Consider the following 19,517-nt stretch of genomic DNA (forward strand, 5'->3'; position numbering starts at 1 on the left):
CATCATCATCACTACCACTACTACTACAAGTACAACCATCACCTTATCTTCATCACTACCACCACTACTACTACTACTACAACCACCACCACCACATCATCATCATCATCACTACCACTGCTACTACAACCACCACATCATCATCATCATCATTACTACTACTACTACTGCTACTGCTACTACTTCTGCTACTACTAATACTAATACTACTAATACTAATACTATACTAAAACAACAACCACTACAACATCATCATCACTACCACTACTACTAAAACCACCAGCAGTGGTGTTACCTGTTCCATACTACCTGATGATCCTACATGATTCCTATCACACTCCTTATGGCTACTCAAGAATTCTGCATACCTATCCCGATCCCCCTTCAGCTTGTCTCCTACTGTCACACACTTATGGCAATACTTAGAAAGAACCTCATGGTTCACTTCAAGTCCTGTCCTGTTCTCTATCACACATCCTATCCCACATATGTCCCCTCGTGTACCAACTACCATCATACGAAACAACATCAACAATTGGTTGTCCTGCCTGTTCAGGATACGCTCGACGAACAACATCAACAGCTTCAGAACAGAGACGAGACGAATAGCTGGCGAACTGGCAGTGGATAGCCTTCTGGTGGCGAAGAAAGGTCTTGTGATGTTGTACAGGCATATCCATCATGCCGCAAAATGAGGCTAAGCCTGCCTTTCCACTTCCATTATCCAAGGATGAAGCGACTCCACGACGATTATCAATAAATTTATCTTTTTTACGATTTGTATAAAAGGATGATATAACTTTTGAACATGATTTACAAGACAAATGTAGATGAATGGCAAGACCAACAGAAGAATCATGCGACACCTCCAACGTTGACTGGAAACAAAAAGGGCAGAGAAGACAATCGACAATATCCTGGAATACAATTAGCTGCATGATGGTCGAACATTCTAATGAAGACGAAGACGCAGGCTCAGACTCAGATGTAGAGGCAAAGAAATCCAACTTACGAGCTGATGCTGAAGAAGCAGAAGCTGAAGCTGTTGGTTGCGGCGAAGATGTTGATGCTGGCTCTGGTTCCATACAAGTTTTGTGCTTCTTTGCATTCCTTGCCTTCTTCAAAACATCTTTCCGTGACTTCCTCTTCATGTTGCAAATGGAAGCATTGAAAGTGGAAACCTTGGGTCTAGGCATGACAATCTGTGAAAAAATTTCCGGTCAATCAACTACATTTACTAACTCGTCGATTCGAACTGATTTTTACTGGCTTTAGCCAGTAAGTATATCTATTTATTTATTACTAGCGAGACATTTATATATATATATATATATATATATATATATATATATATATATATATATATATATATATATATATTATATATATATATATATATATATATATATATATATATATATATATATAATATATATATATAAAATGTCTCGCTAGTAATAAATAAATAGATATACTTACTGGCTAAAGCCAGTAAAAATCAGTTCGAATCGATGAGTTAGTAAATGTAGTTGATTGACCGGAAATTTACCGGTTGTTATGTCACATGACTGAAAACCGGGTTGCGATTGGTCTTGAAACGTGAGCTAAAATTTTCCAATGACGGTAATTACTAAAAATAGCTCCTAGACGTCTCTCAGCCAATCAAAGAAATGAAAATAGACTTGGAATTTCTCTATTTCCCCGTCGTCCCGTGACACTGATACGAAAGAATGTGGAAGAACGGAAATGCCCTTTCCTTGACATTTCTGCTAATACCAAATAAGCCGGGGTTCCGCGCAGGTTACTAAGGACTATCGAACGTTGACTCTGAAGAAAATGACGGAAAAACTTTGGGTTTAGACAATAGCTGTGTCACAAAAAAAATTATTTAAAGCACTTTTGAATGTTTTCAGTGTGTTAAAGAAAGGTTGAATTACCTGAAAGTTCCCTAATCTCATTTTCAATAATTTTAGTGGAATTCATAGTACAGTCCACTCCGGATAATCGCAACTCGGTTAATCGCAACATTACCCAAAAAACGGAATTAATTAATTCTATATAAAAATCACTGGTTAATTGCAACAAACTTCGGTTAATCGCAACAAATTGTCACCCTCAAAAATTGGTAAATTCAAGAAATCAATCAAACAAAATATCATGATTAAATTTTATCATGGATGAAATCGTGACAGGATGAAGAATCGAGAGTGAGTGGGATTTAATGCTACAGCAGTGTGTCATCACTCTATTAGAATCAAATGGGTTTGTGATGTGGTCTGTGGCCATTAAACAGGAGGGGAGGGGGCTGGGCATAGTCTTGACAACAGGTAGGCTGTGACAGTTGTAAAGAGAGACTGAGCAACATCCTTTGTTTTGGGATTGATCAGTTGAAGGTTTTGAGCACTGTGTACTGTGACCGAAGAGTTTGGTGAGAGCTTATTGTCTATCATCACAGCTAATCTTTTTTACTCTTACAAATGTTAAGAACAAAAGAGTGAAAGTTAATCCAATCTGAATAAAATGTCGGCTTGCATCATATCTGCTTTTGGCAGACCTGCCAACCGGTACGATTAATCGTATTTTAGTACGATTTTTGGACTCAAATACGTGGATACGGTTCCAAAGGATTTAATACGATTTTTGTTGTTGTAATATTTTGATTTTTTTTCTTGTCAAGCATGAATGATGTTGAAAATGACATGTTGTTGACCATGTTTCTTTCTTTGTTTTTTTTTTTTTTTGTTGACCGTGTTCCTGAACGAGGCATCACAGTTAGTATACTATTGTTTTCATTTCAGTTAGTTATATGTTACCGGTTTTCACCAATATTTTTCTCATAACTTTTTAAGGATTTGCATAGAATTATGCATTTAAGCTTATTTTATACTTTAAATGGCATCAGGCCACATTTAAGCTTTTACCACTTGTTAAGTAGAAAATTTTAAGTAAAAATTAAATTTAACTAACATCTTTGGCAATGAAGCTTTCAATTAAAAACTAGATATGAAGTGAATAGAAAAGTGCCAGAAGACAATAGAGAATAAAAAAATTTTTTCGCGGCGGTGGTGGGGTTTGAACCTGCGACCTTATTGGTACGACAACTCCGCCTGGCAGGTGAGAGCGTGGCTCTACCGTGTGAGCTATCCACGAACACAAAAATATTCGTTTCAAACTCAAAGTCATTACTAGATCCCTCTCTCACCCACTTCTTGAGACCGCCGATTCGTTCGTACACCACCATCGCGAATAATTTTGACCAGCAGTTAAGCTTAATAGCCAATATTCTCAACACAAACATATAACATAGAAACGATTGAGACATTGGGTATGCTCCGGTGTATGGGGTGAATTTTTAATTCAGAAAAGTGAGTGGAGCAGGCACTTATGTTGATAACAACAAGATATGAAGTGAATAGAAAAGTGCCAGAAGACAATAGAGAATAAAAAATTTTTTTCGCGGCGGTGGTGGGGTTTGAACCTGCGACCTTATTGGTACGACAACTCCGCCTGGCAGGTGAGAGCGTGGCTCTACCGTGTGAGCTATCCACGAACACAAAAATATTCGTTTCAAACTCAAAGTCATTACTAGATCCCTCTCTCACCCACTTCTTGAGACCGCCGATTCGTTCGTACACCACCATCGCGAATAATTTTGACCAGCAGTTAAGCTTAATAGCCAATATTCTCAACACAAACATATAACATAGAAACGATTGAGACATTGGGTATGCTCCGGTGTATGGGTGAATTTTTAATTCAGAAAAGTGAGTGGAGCAGGCACTTATGTTGATAACAACAAGATATGAAGTGAATAGAAAAGTGCCAGAAGACAATAGAGAATAAAAAATTTTTTTCGCGGCGGTGGTGGGGTTTGAACCTGCGACCTTATTGGTACGACAACTCCGCCTGGCAGGTGAGAGCGTGGCTCTACCGTGTGAGCTATCCACGAACACAAAAATATTCGTTTCAAACTCAAAGTCATTACTAGATCCCTCTCTCACCCACTTCTTGAGACCGCCGATTCGTTCGTACACCACCATCGCGAATAATTTTGACCAGCAGTTAAGCTTAATAGCCAATATTCTCAACACAAACATATAACATAGAAACGATTGAGACATTGGGTATGCTCCGGTGTATGGGTGAATTTTTAATTCAGAAAAGTGAGTGGAGCAGGCACTTATGTTGATAACAACAAGATATGAAGTGAATAGAAAAGTGCCAGAAGACAATAGAGAATAAAAAATTTTTTTCGCGGCGGTGGTGGGGTTTGAACCTGCGACCTTATTGGTACGACAACTCCGCCTGGCAGGTGAGAGCGTGGCTCTACCGTGTGAGCTATCCACGAACACAAAAATATTCGTTTCAAACTCAAAGTCATTACTAGATCCCTCTCTCACCCACTTCTTGAGACCGCCGATTCGTTCGTACACCACCATCGCGAATAATTTTGACCAATTAAAAACTGTATTGCTGACAAGCTTAAACATAAATGGATTATTTCCCTTTGTAATTACTAAAATTACTCTATTTTGTTTTTAAAAATTTAATGATCTTTATTTAAGATTTATTATTTTGTATGAGTGATTTTTTTTCTATACCAACTGGGCAGCTTTAGGAACAAGATGGTTCAAAATGAATCCTCTAGAAGTATTTATCTTGTCTGTGATATGTGTGAATTTCCCATCATTTTGACCAACAGTAATAGTATTAGTATGTTGTACTAGTAGTAATAGTGGTAGGAGTAGTAGTAGTGGTAGTGGTAATAGTACTAGTCTAGTAGTGGTTGTAGGAATTGTTTGTAGTTGTAGTAGGAGGGGGAGTAGTAAATGTTATAAAAAAGGGAGATAGAGAGAGAGACATGGATCATTTGATAACATAGTGGAAATTATCTTGTCACTGCTGCAAATTGTCATCTCTATTAGATTGAAGACCACTCTCACAAATAATTTATCTCAAAACCTTCAACTGATTTACTGGGCTGGCAGATATATATCACCATCCCAACTTCATTTGGGACATCAGCATCATCATCTCAAACCATCACCACCATAGCATCACCACTGTTACAATTACAACCACCATCACACATTGTCACTGCCACCACCACCACATCACTTCATCCATCACCACCACCGCTAGAGCACCATTGCTACAACAAGCATCTCCTCTTCTACAGGCACAGCATCAATACTACCAACATATTTGGGGTCTTTTGGTCATTTCTTTTAGTGTTTCGAAAGCAATATCCTTAATTTCTGAGCCTTTTACTGATTTAAAATGGTCAATAAGTTTTAGTTTCTTGATAAACCGATAATTTTGTAATTACTAGTGATTGCTGCAAATGAATGTTTGAAAGATGAAGATCAGAGTTTATTTTTATTTGGGTCTGATGTTAACTTTTATATAAATTTGTGTATTTTTCACACTTTTATTTTCCACACATGCGGACAAAATACACTTTTTTGCTAAAAAATACACTTTTAGGATCATGGAGTACACTTTTCGTTCTGGGAAGGTTGGCAGATCTGCCATATGGTTTTTGTTTCAATCAAATTGCTCAGTCTGTGGTGGACTAAGAACAATATTTACAACAACTGGTTTGAGTTTACCATATATATGTGTAAAATATTGCAATAGTGGACAGGAAAGTCAACTTCGGTTAATTGCAACTTCGGCTAATCGCAACATTTTTGCTGATCCCAAGGTGTTGCGATTATCTGGAGTGGACTGTACTACCGACCTCACGACCAGCGCGTACCCCCTTAACTTATCTCACCATCTAATCTTTGGGCATCCCTTTTTCCTCTTTCCCGCTAATTGTAAGTCCAATACTTTCCTTCCCACGTACTCCCTCTCTCGTCTCTTTACATGTCTGAACCATTTCAATTTATCTTCTCTCATCTTTCTTGATACAATCTTCACTTCGAATTCATTCATTTCTCACTTTATCTTTTCTTGTCCAGCCAAGTGACCAACATCCTCATTTCTGCCACCTCAACTTCTTTTTCTTGTTTCTTTGTTGTAGCTACGGCCTCTAGTCTATATAACATTGCTGGTCTTACAACTGTTGTATATATTGTCCCCTTCAGCTTTGCGGAAATTTGTTTGTCACACATAACTCAAGTTACCTTCCTCCAATTATTCCAGCCTGTTTGTATCCTCTTCTTAACCTCCATCTCATTGCCCCCATCACCTTGAACTTTCTAAAATGTGTATTTAGTATTGCCAGATCCATCCTTGTTGCAAATCTTACTATATCTTCACTTTCTTCATTTCTGCTGCCATACCCATACCTTCCCAACCACCTCTCCTCTCCGGTATTGCTTTCTCCAACATGCCCATTCAAGTCGGCACCGATGAAAACTTTCTGATTGGTCGAGCATTTCCATTTGTTCATCAATCTCCTTCCAAAATTCGTCCTTCTTGTCTGCGTACAGCCTGTCTGGGGTGCGTATGCACTCACGACAGTGATTTTCTCCATGTTGACTACGATCTTGATCCACATAAGTCTGTTGGACACCCTATGGACTCTAACAACATTTTGTGCAAGTTCTTTATCCAGAATGATACCCACTCCGTTTCTTGTGGCCTCGTTTCTTTTTAAAATATTTTAATTCCTCTACCAATCTCCCTTGCTGATTCACCTTTCCACTTTGTTTCTTGCATACACAGAATGTTAATTTTTCTTCTTTCCATAGCATCAGCGAGTTCCATTGATCTGCCTGTCATACTTCCAATCTTGATCTCCACTCCAATCTGTTTCCTTGGCCATCTTTTACGCCTTTCCTCCTTTTGTTGGTGACCAGCAGTCACTGAATTTCCACTGCCATCCTGCTGGCCAATAATGACAGAGGCGGTCGTTTTTATCCGGGGCCTCAGCCGATCCGGTATAATAATAATAATAATAATAATAATAGTAATAGATCTTTATTGTCCATAAATATGGCAATTTGTCATTTAGTTGCACTTGTTATGATATTTCTGTTTTCATTCATTCATTAGTTGTGGCTTGAGTTTTACTGCCTGGATGCCCTTCCTGAGCAAACACTCCCCATTTATCCAGGCTTGGGACCGACCTCACATGGTGCTGGGTTGCACCCCATAAAGGGCTGGGTTATAAAAACACGGAAATATATACATAATAAGTTTGATATATTTTAAACAATGGTTACAAGAAAAAAACCTACGATTTTTCTCTATAATTCTGTACTCAAACAACTTTGTGTGCAAATGTTGTTTTCCAGATGTGTAATATCATCACTCATGGTGGTAATTCAATAGATATTACTACAACTAAAGTGTGTCTATTTACACAGTGATACAGACCTGCCAAGCATTCGACTTATTGTATTATGGTGGAATACTAGAATACCATTTCGAAAGAGATTTGTGCTGCATAATTGTAGGTTAACAAAGCATCCACATCGATGTGTACAAATATGCAAGTCTGACATCCAAGCCCACCATCATTTGCACTATATCATAAGTATCAGCACCACCATCAACTATCATAGCATTATACCTACCATTACCATGGTCATTACATCAATTATTGGCCACCACTAACAAAATAATAACTATCATCTCATCTGTTTATACATGATTTCAAATTGCATGAGTGATCCAACTATCAATGGAAATAATTTCGATTTGAACAATTAGAGATAATATTTCTTTCTATAGATCATATCAAAAAGGTTATCAGATAATAGTAAATCAACTTAATATTCTTAGATGGCTATGATTTACATCAAATGTGTTATCTGACAGATCAAAATTTGTTCCCTGAATGAAAGCTACTCAAAAGATTCAATTTTATAATTTTTTTTTTTAAACATGAAAAATAGTATTGCGGTAAAATAAATATTTCAGCTTCAAAATCAACTTTTATGTAACAAATGTGTCTTAGAGACAAATCCCTCCTCAGCCATCATCAAATCATTATTTTAAATTTAGTTTTAAAGCACATCGAAATTGCAGTTTAATTTTGTTTGTCATTGTATTAGCATTTGATAAAAGAGATGTAATCCAAACCATTCCTTAAATTCTTCATCTGTTACTCTCATTTTTGTTTAAAATTTTACCATCTATATAACTTAATTCATTGTAAAGTTAAATTTATTTTCTCTTTCATTCACTTCATATATCACATTTAAAACCTATAAGCACAGCAGAGATATTCAAGACTAAAGAGGAAATTGATAGCTACATGACATTTTTGAGACCCAATTTTGCTAATACAATCATACCAAAACAGGACATCTTAGAAAACCACTGTTCCATTTATTGAACGATTCGGATTTGGACTTGGGGCTTCATGGTGAACAAACGACAGAAGCAAGTCACCAAATGATATCATAATTGGAGAAACAATCCTGTGCCATGAGAAATGGTAATCAAAGGTTAAAACACATCATGGAAGCAAACATTTTACAATCATTTCCACTGCTTCGGGGTCAAAGAAAATCATGAAAGAATAAAAAACAATAATTTGTATGATAGGAACCCTTGTTATCTGCAGAAGACAATTCATCAGGCCATCTAGAAATCGGGATGAGTAGATTTTACAATTTATTTCTCTATGGGGACGAGGGGGGGGGGGGGGGGGATTATGTAAAAAGCAATGGGCCTGATAATATTGCCCTAATTGAGAGATTCGTGGTAAACAGAAAAAACATTTTTTTGTGTTTTAAGTAAATTCAAATTTTTTTGATAAAACACATTATGTAACGAAATCATAATAATCATGGATTTTTATACAAATCAACCTATTTACGTCTTTTTATAAGAGAGGTATATATATTGCCAATGAAAACAGGTTTAATACTGAATATAAGGATTTGGTCGGAGAGTTGAGGTGACAATAATGGATTATAATAGCTCAGCTGCATTTTTAGATTAAATATTTGCATCACACAAAGAGTTCAGCTGACCGATTTTAGTAATAGTTTTAGGTGATTTTGCTGGAAAATAGTCAGCCCAATTTGCCCATTAACAATTAATACATGAATAATTAAAGAATTTAGTTGAATTTAGATCAAAATATGCTCCAGCTCTTTATCACTATATCTTCTCTTCTATAGCTCTTACAAGAACAGGTTGTCATAACATTATCGTGCGGCTATGTGGTCTAGTGGTATGACACTCGCTTTCTGACCCGAAGGCTCTTTACTCACATTCTCTCACCGTACTCAGGTGTAAAATGAGGAACTGGAGTTAACAGTGTTGTCTCGAAAAAATTGTAATATTGCCTAACAGGCATCATGTCCCATCTTACATGTTAAGTGTTGCTGTTGGTCAGGGACCCCTTGTAAAGCGCTTTGAGCACGTTTAGTGGATATTGCGCATTATAAAAGCTCAAGTTTTTTTGGTTTTTTTAAATCAGACATCGCTCTCACAGCATGTTTATACTTGTATTGGTTAAACACAGCCAACTAATAATCAAATGCACAGTATTATATTATAATAGGCCTGTTCAATGACTTAGACTTAGAGTTTCGTTTGCTTTCCACAGCCGGCAAATAATTGTTAAACTGCCACATCTGGCATTGCTTACCAATGTTTGCCCGATTAAAGTTCAGCTGTGACATTGAAGATATAGGGGGTTTGCTAGTATTGTGTATAGTAGTTTGTTTATTATTCTCACTGTACACAGCAAACATTTTATTTCATGAGCATTGTAGATTGTACAAATTATCTAGCCACTTTTTGCAACCTCCTAGAAAACTTAGGGATACTAACGAAAAAGAAAAACAAATTGGTAGTGTCTTGTAACAACCTCAATGATAGTACAGGTTAGTGAAACTTTGTCCTATTTTGGTAAATAATGGGTGTGCGTCTTATACACAGTATTTTGATCAAAATTTTGGCTCTAAAGTATCTGCCAATTCAGTGCATCCTTTACATGAGTAAGTGCGGTAATAAAAATTAATCTATTAAAATTCATTACATTGTTTTGTTTTGATGAAGCACCCTTTCTTTCCATTCAGAAAAGTGAGAAGAGCAGGCACTCAACACAAACATATAACATAGAAACAATTGAGACATTGAGTATGCTCCGGTATATGGGGTGATAGGAATATTTTTGTGTTCATGGATAGCTCATGCGGTAGAGTCACGCTCTCATCGGCCAGGCAGAGTTGTCGTACCAATAAGGTCGCAGGTTCAAACCCCATCACCGCCGCGAAAATTTTTAATTTACTATTGTCTTCTGGCACTTTTCTACTCACTTCATCTCTTGTTGTTACCAACATGAGTGCCTGCTCCACTCACTTTTCTGAATTAAAAAAAAAATTAACTGCTGGCCAGGTAACTTCACGATGGTTGTGTGTTGAACCAGCGGTCTCCAGTAGTCGGTGAGAGAGAGCTCTTGTAATGAATGTCTTGAGTTTGATACAAATATTTTTGTGTTCGTGGATAGCTCATACGGTAGAGTCACGCGCTCACCGGCCAGGCGGAGTTGTCGTACCAATAAGGTTGCAGGTTCAAACCCCATCACCGCCGCGAAAAATTTTTATTCTCTATTACTCTATTGTCCTCTGGCACTTTTCTACTCACTTCATCTCTTGTTGTTACCAACATAAGTGCCTGCTCCACTCGCTTTTCTGAATTAAAAATTCACCCCATATACCGGAGCATACTCAATGTCTCAATTGTTTCTTTGTTTTATGTTTGTGTTGAGAATATTGGCTATTAAGCTTAACTGCTGGCCAGGTAACTTCGCGATGGTTGTGTGTTGAACCCCAGTCTCCAGTAGTCGGTGTGAGAGAGCTCTTGTAATGAATGACTTGAGTTTGATACGAATATTTTTGAGTTCGTGGATACCTCATACGGTAGAGTCACGCTCTCACCGGCCAGACTCGAACCCCATCACCGCCGCGAAAATTTTATATTTTCTATTGTCTTCTGGCACTTTTCTACTCACTTCATCTCTCTTTCCATTGCAGTCCTATCTGGAGGATTTCTACAACTTTTGCAAGAAACAAGGTGGTGCCACAGAGGAAGTCATGTGTGAGGCCCTTGCTGTAAGTGATCACTCCCAACCTCTTCCTCTTATAAAACAAGGGAATATTGATCTCATGGCGTACAATTCTCTTCAACCATCATTTTATCCTTAAGTTTGAGGAAACAGCGATGTCCACCCCCACCTCAATGTATTTACATTTCCAGATATTTACATTCACCACAGGTCAAGTGCAACAGTCCACTCACTGCGTGGCATTTTCCCCTCTGAGCGGTATTTCAGTGCTAGGTCAACCTGACCCCAGTATTAGTGGGGTCAGCCCATGGGTGGAACATGTAGCGGTCAGTAGGAATCTCTGATGCCGCTGATGGTAATTAATTGTTGCAATATTTCATGGTATTGCTCAGTTGCTAACACAAATATGAAAATTGTTCCCTCACCACAAGCAAAGCAAAGGTTTCTTTCATCATATGCCATGGTTGATAATAATGTATCCTCTTAAGGCTGCTCATAAAAGAGGTGTCAATTTAGTGGTTTTTGAGCTATCAATGAAATTAATTTGTTGTAATTTGCATATCAATGATTTAATTCCCAGCGGCAGAAAATGATTGAAACAACCATCATTATAAAGTAAAAATGATGATCTTGACACATGCCAAGTTTTGTCGTCCGGGCAGTAAAACCTTAAAAGATATGAATTTTTTATTGTAAATTTCTTATTTGGCATGACTTGGTGAGATCCTCATTTTCTCTCCCATAGTATTCCATGCCATGAATTATGTCCAAATATCAGTTTAGGAATAAAATATAAACCGAAAATAGACGAAAATAATACTAATATTATTTTTTAAGCATTTAACTGATTTAAATATTATGAGTTTTGGGCACTGACATTTGAAAGCAAACTTTTTAATGGCTTGATAACTTTTTTCTATACTTAAATCCCTTAAGATTCAAGTCAAAATTTTATTTTTTTAATGACTGTTAGGCATTATAGTTTGAAGATGTATACGGTACTGCTTTTGTGTGGTTGTTTCAGGAAATGCCGACTTTATAGTGTCATATAGGTGTCAATGTTTAGGGTATTCTTGCATGTTGAATAAGTAATATAATGTAAGTTCAAGTTCTCCTTTTGTGCATAAGTGAATGTGTTAACTTTTTATAGACTGAAGCGTCCAGATATATATGGCAGTGATTTCCCAATAATTAAATGATCTTGCTGTGGTATGCCTGTGGTGTTGTACTGATTTGACTCTGGTTGTTATTCAATTGTTTTATCTCTAAATTTGACTGACTGGAGTTCAATGGTATATCAGATGACTTTATAAGACAATGACTAAATGTGTATTCTTGGAAGAAAGGAGATGATTCTATATAACCTGTGTGGACAGTTGTGTTCGTTTTGAATGTAGTTGGTCAATAAGGAGAAAAAGGTTACTACTTGGAATAAACTATATGCCCTCATAATTTTGAATCCTCTTTGTCCACATACTATGTCCGTCTGTTTGAGCAAATCATTTAATTTAACAGTACCAGTGCTTAGTGTTAGTTGTAATTGATGATTGATACTGCAATATTTGTAGCATGTCCAGTAACCTTGTTGGGTGATTGATTTTTTTCTTGTAAAGAAGTCATACTTTATAGGCAGATTGATAGTAAATTGAGATATTGACATCATACACAATATTGGTTTTTAGACTTTACTGGTCAATAAAATATTATCTTTATGAGTTATTTTACCACATAAAGACATAAATGATATCAGTTTACTGTTATGATCAACACAACTGTTTGAGAGGAACGGAATTGGTAAAAACAATATACAGAACTTACAAAACCATGAATAAATCAAGAAATTCAACTGCCAATATGATAATATTGCACAGGAACATAGATGCATATATGTACTTTTGATATTTATTAAAATTCTTGAGATACTGCCGCTGAGTTTTGAATAACAAATTTTTTATTTAAGTGCACCATAATTTACAAGCACTTAAAATTAGATCAACAATTTCTGATATTCAAAGAAAACTATTAACCACAAGAATGTCAAATTTTCACTGATGTTTAGAAAGACAACTGATTTTTCAAATCAAAATAATGAAGTGAAAGAGTCTGTTATTGTTTTCCCGCTATACAGACATATTATAATCCATAAATATCCATAATTGCCCCCATTGGACACGGCACTGCCTGATACCAGTTGAACTCCAATGACCTCATGCAGGTAGCGAGCAGGGAGGGTTATTGGTCCCTTGGGAGTTCCAACTGAAATAGTGCTGATTCCACACAGTGCACTTGTCATTGTCAGTCCAAAATTATGATATAAATTTTGCATAAATTCCATACCCAATAACACCAACAAAATTACAGTTGGCATGCCATGAAATGAATTGTGAAAAAAAAAGTATCTTTTTAAAGCAGGTTTATAGTTTGAGATATTCTCGATTTCTCTGATGGATTGCAGTAGAACGTTCCAGAATTTAACTTGCGTTTTGGTACAGATAGTAGAGTGGTGTCTCTTGATGACCGAAGTCTTCTGGTTCGAGGCTTATAATTTATTAATTTAGAAATAAAACGAGGGCTAAATAATTGTTAAGGCATATGAAGACAAAACAGCAATGTTGTAATCTATTCTAGAGCGGACAGGAAGCCACTGCAAATTTTCTAAAAGTGGGGTGATATGGTGGAATTTTCTTTTTTTGTTATCTTATGCAGCAGGTCTGTTAATGTCAGGCAATTGCCTTAAATCAGAGAATCCATTATTCTCTACTTCAGAGGACATAACATTAGACAAAGATAAATGAAAAAGAATGAAGCCTAATTTAAAATTTAAAATTGCAGGAAATTTTAAACCGTGGATGACAATACTGAAGCATATAGTAGCCAGTACTCTAGTTACATCATGTACCGAAACCCTCTCTCTCTCTCTCTCTCTCTCTCTCTCTCTCTCTCTCTCTCTCTCTCTCTCTCTCCTCTCTCTCTCTCTCTCTCTCTCTCTCTCCCTCTCCCTCTCTCTCTCCTCTCCTCTCCCTCTCTCTCTCTCTCTCCTCTCCTCTCTCTCTCTCTCTCTCTCTCTCTCTCTCTCTCTCTCTCTCTCTCTGTGTGTGTGTGTGTATATATAATAATAATAATAATAATACACATTTATATAGCGCTCATTCTCTTGTAAAACACAAGCTCCGGGCACTTTACAATATAAATATCAATTTTAAGTGAAAAAAATAAAGAAATAATAATAATTCATAGCCAAAGCAAGGATTCATAGAGTCAATAAAAACAAATACAGTAAAAATGTGTCTTGAGATCCTTTTTAAAGGTAGGTAAAGACTTGCACTCCCTCAGACCACGTGGTAGTTCATTCCAAATCTTGGGGCCGAAACAAGCAAATGATCTATCACCAAAATTTGTTCTTGATCTTTTTTCCGAAATTTTCGTTTGGTCATGTAATGATCTTAAAGTGTAATTTTCAAATTTACACATGACCACGTGATCTGTGAGATATGCCGGTGCTATACCAGTCAAACACTTATAAACAAGACACGCTGCTTTGTAATATGTGCGCTTTTCAATGGGCAACCAGTGGAGAGAGGCCAACAAAGGGGTTGCATGATCAAATTTTTTTTTGCCAAAAACTAATCTTGCTGCACTGTTTTGCAGTAGTTGTAATTGTTTAATAAAAGCCTGAGGCAAGTTGACAAGCAGGGAGTTACAATAATCTAGTGAGGGAAACAACCAATGTTTTACATGTTCCAATTGCAATATACTGACGGATCGAACTGATTTTCTTCAATTGAAAATATAAAGATTTACAGAGAGCAGAAATGTGAGCTGACATTCTCATTTCTGAATCAAAATAGACACCCAAATTTTTCACAGTCTTTGAAACTTTGATCTTTTCACCCCCAATCAACACCTCAAGACCATCATTCACCTTCAACTGCCCTCTATTTCCCCAATCATCACTTCTGTTTTTGACTCATTCATTTTCAACTTGTTTGCATCCATCCACTCTTTCACATCGTCAAACATTCTTCCACACGTTTCACAACATTCTTCCACACGTTTCACAATATTTTCGAGATTTTTAGTTTTATCAGTAGCATAAAGTTGCGTATCATCTGCATAGAGATGATAGCGCAGCCCATGACCAGTGATGACATTAGATAATGGAGAAGTATACAAAACAAAAAGAATTGGACCCAAAACAGAGCCTTGAGGAAAACAAAAAGACAATGTATGTTGACGAGAAAGTTTATCTAAAATCATAACCTGTTGCTTTCTGCCATCTAAATAAGATTCAAACCACTGTAAGACAGTCCCAGACAAGCCAAAAGTTATATTAAGTCGTTTAATGAGAATACCTTGATCAATAGTATCAAACGCCGCCGAAAGGTCTAACAATGTCAGAAGAGAAACAGAACCTTTATCTAAAACATCAAGCAAATCACTCGCAACACAGCACAGAGCAGTTTCTGTGCTGTGGTAAGAACGATAAGCTGACTGAAATTTTTCGCATAGATTGTTTTCATGGAGATGTTGTGAAAGACGTCTGAGTACAACTTTTTCAAGGATTTTAGAAAGAAATGGCAGATTTGAGACGGGACGGTAGTTACTAAGGTCATTTCATCGATATTTTGTTTTTTATGAGAGGCTTTACAATTGCATGTTTATAGATATCTGGGACTTGTCCTGGGATAAGTGACTGATTTATAATATAAGTTATGCAAGGTATCAATTCAGGAAGACATAATTTCAAAATATTAGTTGGTATAGGATCTAAATCACATGACTTCGAGGAAGATGAACAAATTATTTTAGAAATCTCTTATTCAGTTGTTTCTTTAAAACAAGAGAATCCCTGTGAACCCGAAAAAGGGTGGAAATTTATATCTTCATTTTGCACGAGGTCCAAATTGTTCCGAATTTTCGATATTTTTCCCGAAAAGAAATCTGAAAATGCATCCGGCTGCTTTTCTACCGGGATATTAGTGGGTAGACACATGCCCTTTTCTTCACCTAAAAGTTCCTTTGAAACAGAGAAAAATTCCTTAGTGTCCCTCACTGATGATAGTTTCGTGTTATAATAGTTTCTTTTTGCTCTTTTGCAGGTGATTTTTATACTTATGCTTTTTTGCTATATATATCAGCCAGTCAATCTCAAGGCCCAATTTTCTCCACGATGCCTCTGCATTCCTTTTTTCCCTTTTGGCAATTTTTTCACTCTGGTTAAACCACGGAGACGGTTTCCTGGAATTTATTATTCTAGTTGTCTTTGGCGCATGCCTGTCGATGACGTTGCGCAGTACCTAGTCCGTTTTCTGTGCTGATGGTATATCCATTCTTCCTAGTTCCTCTGACAGATTGTTTTTGAAGGAACTAATGTCTATTCTTTTACTATCCCTAGACACTATCTTGACTATCTTTGCTTTCTCTTTGATGCATTGGAGAGTTGCCAGAATCAGATTGCGGTCTGAAATTTCTTTTTTGATATTTTTAATTGATTCAACAAGCGAGGGTGTATCAGTGATGAACCAGTCCAAGATGTGCCCCAATCTTTGAGTTGGAGAAGTCACTAACTGAGTCAGGCCATGTTCATTCAGCATATTTTTTATAATTTTAACAAGACTATTCTTATCAACATCAAACTGAATATTAAAATCGCCGATAAATTTTTTTCACTTGCTTCAAGCCCTCACTTTTCATACTTAGGCAACAAGGAATTGATCCAATATATATCTTTTTCACTCCAAAATATTATTCCTTTTCATATTTTGCTTCATTTAACTTTGTTTTGATTCAGATGAATACTTTCAAATGTTTAAAGGATGTCAAGGAGAAGATTGCTGCTATTGCTGAGTCTCAAAGCCAAACTTTCATGTACTCAGTAGTAGTTCATAAGTTATGCCTATTCATGACCACCAAAGGAAGAAAGAAGACAATAAAAGCAAAATCCAGTTTTTAATGAAAGAATAGAATTCTATCTATATTTTGATTTATAATTCATCAAAATCCGTCCATTTTTGACGAAGTTACATCTCCATAGGCAGTTGTTATTTCTTGTGTTGTCATTGACTCGTCACAACTTTTCAATGGTAAAATTGGCCGTTTTGAACCCCGAAAAGTATTCATTTAAAAATTCATAACTCTTGAACCAATTGAGATATCTCAAAAGTTTAAAAAGCATTGGAATAAGCACAACAAGCTGCTTCTGTTAATACCAATTTAGAGAAGTTCTTTATAATTTGAAATTTTCACTAAACTGCCTACTTATTTGATGTGTCTTTTGATACAAAATCAGAAAATTCGTCAGCAAAATCATTCTGTCTCAGTTTGTTCTTTTTGCTTGGGGGTGGTCTGTAGATACAAGTGATTAAAAATGAAATTTGAGGGTAGGTCAATGTGGTTTGGACTTACTCAAAACTTTTGAACGAAATTGGCCTGTTTTGTATTTTAGACGAAAGAGCTTGTTTGTATATGATGGCGATCCCCCCTCATGATCGTCCAATTCTTGGGAACGATTCCATCTCGTAGCTGGGAGGTGTCATTTCTTTCATTATAGGTTCTTCACCGAACTGACGCAACCATGATTCAGTTATATATAGAATATCGATATCGTGTTGACCTATGACATCGATTATATCGAATGTCTTGTTTCTCGATGACTGTGCGTTAATATGGCCAATACAAATGTTATGATTTCCATGACTTGGTCTTGTGTCATTTGTCAATATTTTTGTTAACGTCTGTGGTGGTCGAGTTGAACGATGACAGTTCACTGGACGTCGCGGGACTGTTGTTTCAATAACATGTTGTTTACGTCGACCACCACGTTTACAGACAATCTTTTGTTGATTGTAATGGTGTTCACGTTTGAGGTAGGAGTGTGTGTTTTCAATTTGTAAACAATAAAAGCGTAGGGTGAATAAAAGAATATATATATATATATGAATTGTGAACAAAATAACCCAAGACATAGGAGACAACATTTTCAACATGGATTAGATTGATATAGAGATGGATAAATAAACAGACAGATTGATAGAGACAGATAGATTGAAAGATAGCTAGACAGATAGATAGTCATAGTTAAGTGGTTGAAAGGAGAGACTGAGCGATATCCATTATTTTGGGATTGATAATTGTGCATTGTGACCAATGGATTCAGTGACAGCTTATTGTCTCTCATCACGGCTAATCTCTTTGACTTTTACATATTTTGAGAAGAAAAGATTGAAAGATAATCCAATCTGAACAAGATTTCCGCTTGCATCAAAGCTGCTTTTGCTTGTTAAAATCTATACAATTCTGCCATATGGTTTTTGTTTCAGTTAACTTGATCAGTCTGTGGTGGACTAAGAACATTGTTTACAACAACTGGTTTGAGTTTGCCATATTATGGCATGAAACAAATTAGTGGTCATATTAAAATTGCTTTAAAAACTTAGAACAAGTGGTGGTGAAAACAGTGTCCTGTCATTTTGTCTGAAATTGACCAAAGATACTGCAGCTTGGAAGAAAAAACATTGAAGACTGAGAAAATGTTGCAATAGTGGACCAGAAACTCGACTGAGATTAATCGCAACTTCAGTTAATTGCAACATTTTCACTAATCCCATGGTGTTCAGGGATGCCACTTTTCATGTTTTAGCCCGAAATCCGTTGTTTTTTTTTTACCACCAGCCGGTTTTAATCTGGTACCTCCGGTTTTTGTCCGTCTTCACTATTCTTTTTTTTTTTTAATTTAAAAAATCGCGATCGAGATTTGAGCCAGAACTTTTTCACCGGGTGAATATTTGGGCTGTCACCGCCGGTCGAATATTCTGGCACCTAAATGGTAGTTTATCTCCGCCCATCCCCATCACAATTGCTCCTTTTTCAATTTTTTTTTTTGGATAAATAAACAGTGATTTTGAGAATTTCTCTAAAATTTTCCTCTGAATTTGCCTTGTCAAACATTTTTCTCAAAACCACAAAATCACCATTGTCTTATGTCATATTTTGAACCTGTGCATAGTCTCGTGAAATTTAGTGCCTGTCCCGTTTTTATGACGTCGAGCCAGACTGAATGGCACCAGATGTCACAATTGACACAGACGACCAGTGGAGTTCTTTGATTAGCTAGTTGATGGTTGAAGGGGAATGGAAGGGACAAATCTCTCTCTCTCTCTCTCTCTCTCTCTCTCTCTCTCTCTCTCTCTCTCTCTCTCTCTCTCTCTCTCTCTCTCTCTCTCTCTCTCTCTCTCTCTCTCTCTCTCTCTCTTCCTCTTTCTCTTTGCCTTTCTTTCTATTTCTCTTTTCTTCTTTTTCTTTTTTGATATAGAATTCCTAAGATCAATTCATAAATTATTCTGGTAGAGAAGTCTCCCCTCCCCCTTCTCTCTCTCTCTCTCTTTATTTCTTTCGCAACCATCCATTAAATCATCAAGTTATACAGAGATAATTCATTAGAATAAAGCAATGGTGATTTGCTTAGTTTACTCTTCTTTATGTTTACCTTTTGACTATGGCTTTAAATTTGAGACATTCTTGGGTTGTATTTATAAGT

The 19,517-nt window shown here is 36.5% G+C and overlaps 1 protein-coding gene across 1 annotated transcript in view; it reads left to right on the forward strand.

Annotated features, from left to right (window-relative positions):
- The window catches only part of LOC144977214 (V-type proton ATPase subunit d 1-like), a gene marked incomplete at its 5' end in the record, with an annotated part of 49,900 nt that overhangs the window by 18,287 nt on the left and 12,096 nt on the right, over positions 1–19,517 (forward strand). The window contains 1 exon segment of the mRNA XM_078922168.1: positions 10,950–11,027. Coding sequence (XP_078778294.1) covers positions 10,950–11,027 — 78 coding nt within the window.

This window comes from Berghia stephanieae, chromosome 7, assembly GCF_034508935.2.
Source record: "Berghia stephanieae isolate SIO BIC M18660-M18661 chromosome 7, UCSD_Bste_1.3, whole genome shotgun sequence".
In the NCBI taxonomy this organism is placed as follows: domain Eukaryota; kingdom Metazoa; phylum Mollusca; class Gastropoda; order Nudibranchia; family Aeolidiidae; genus Berghia; species Berghia stephanieae.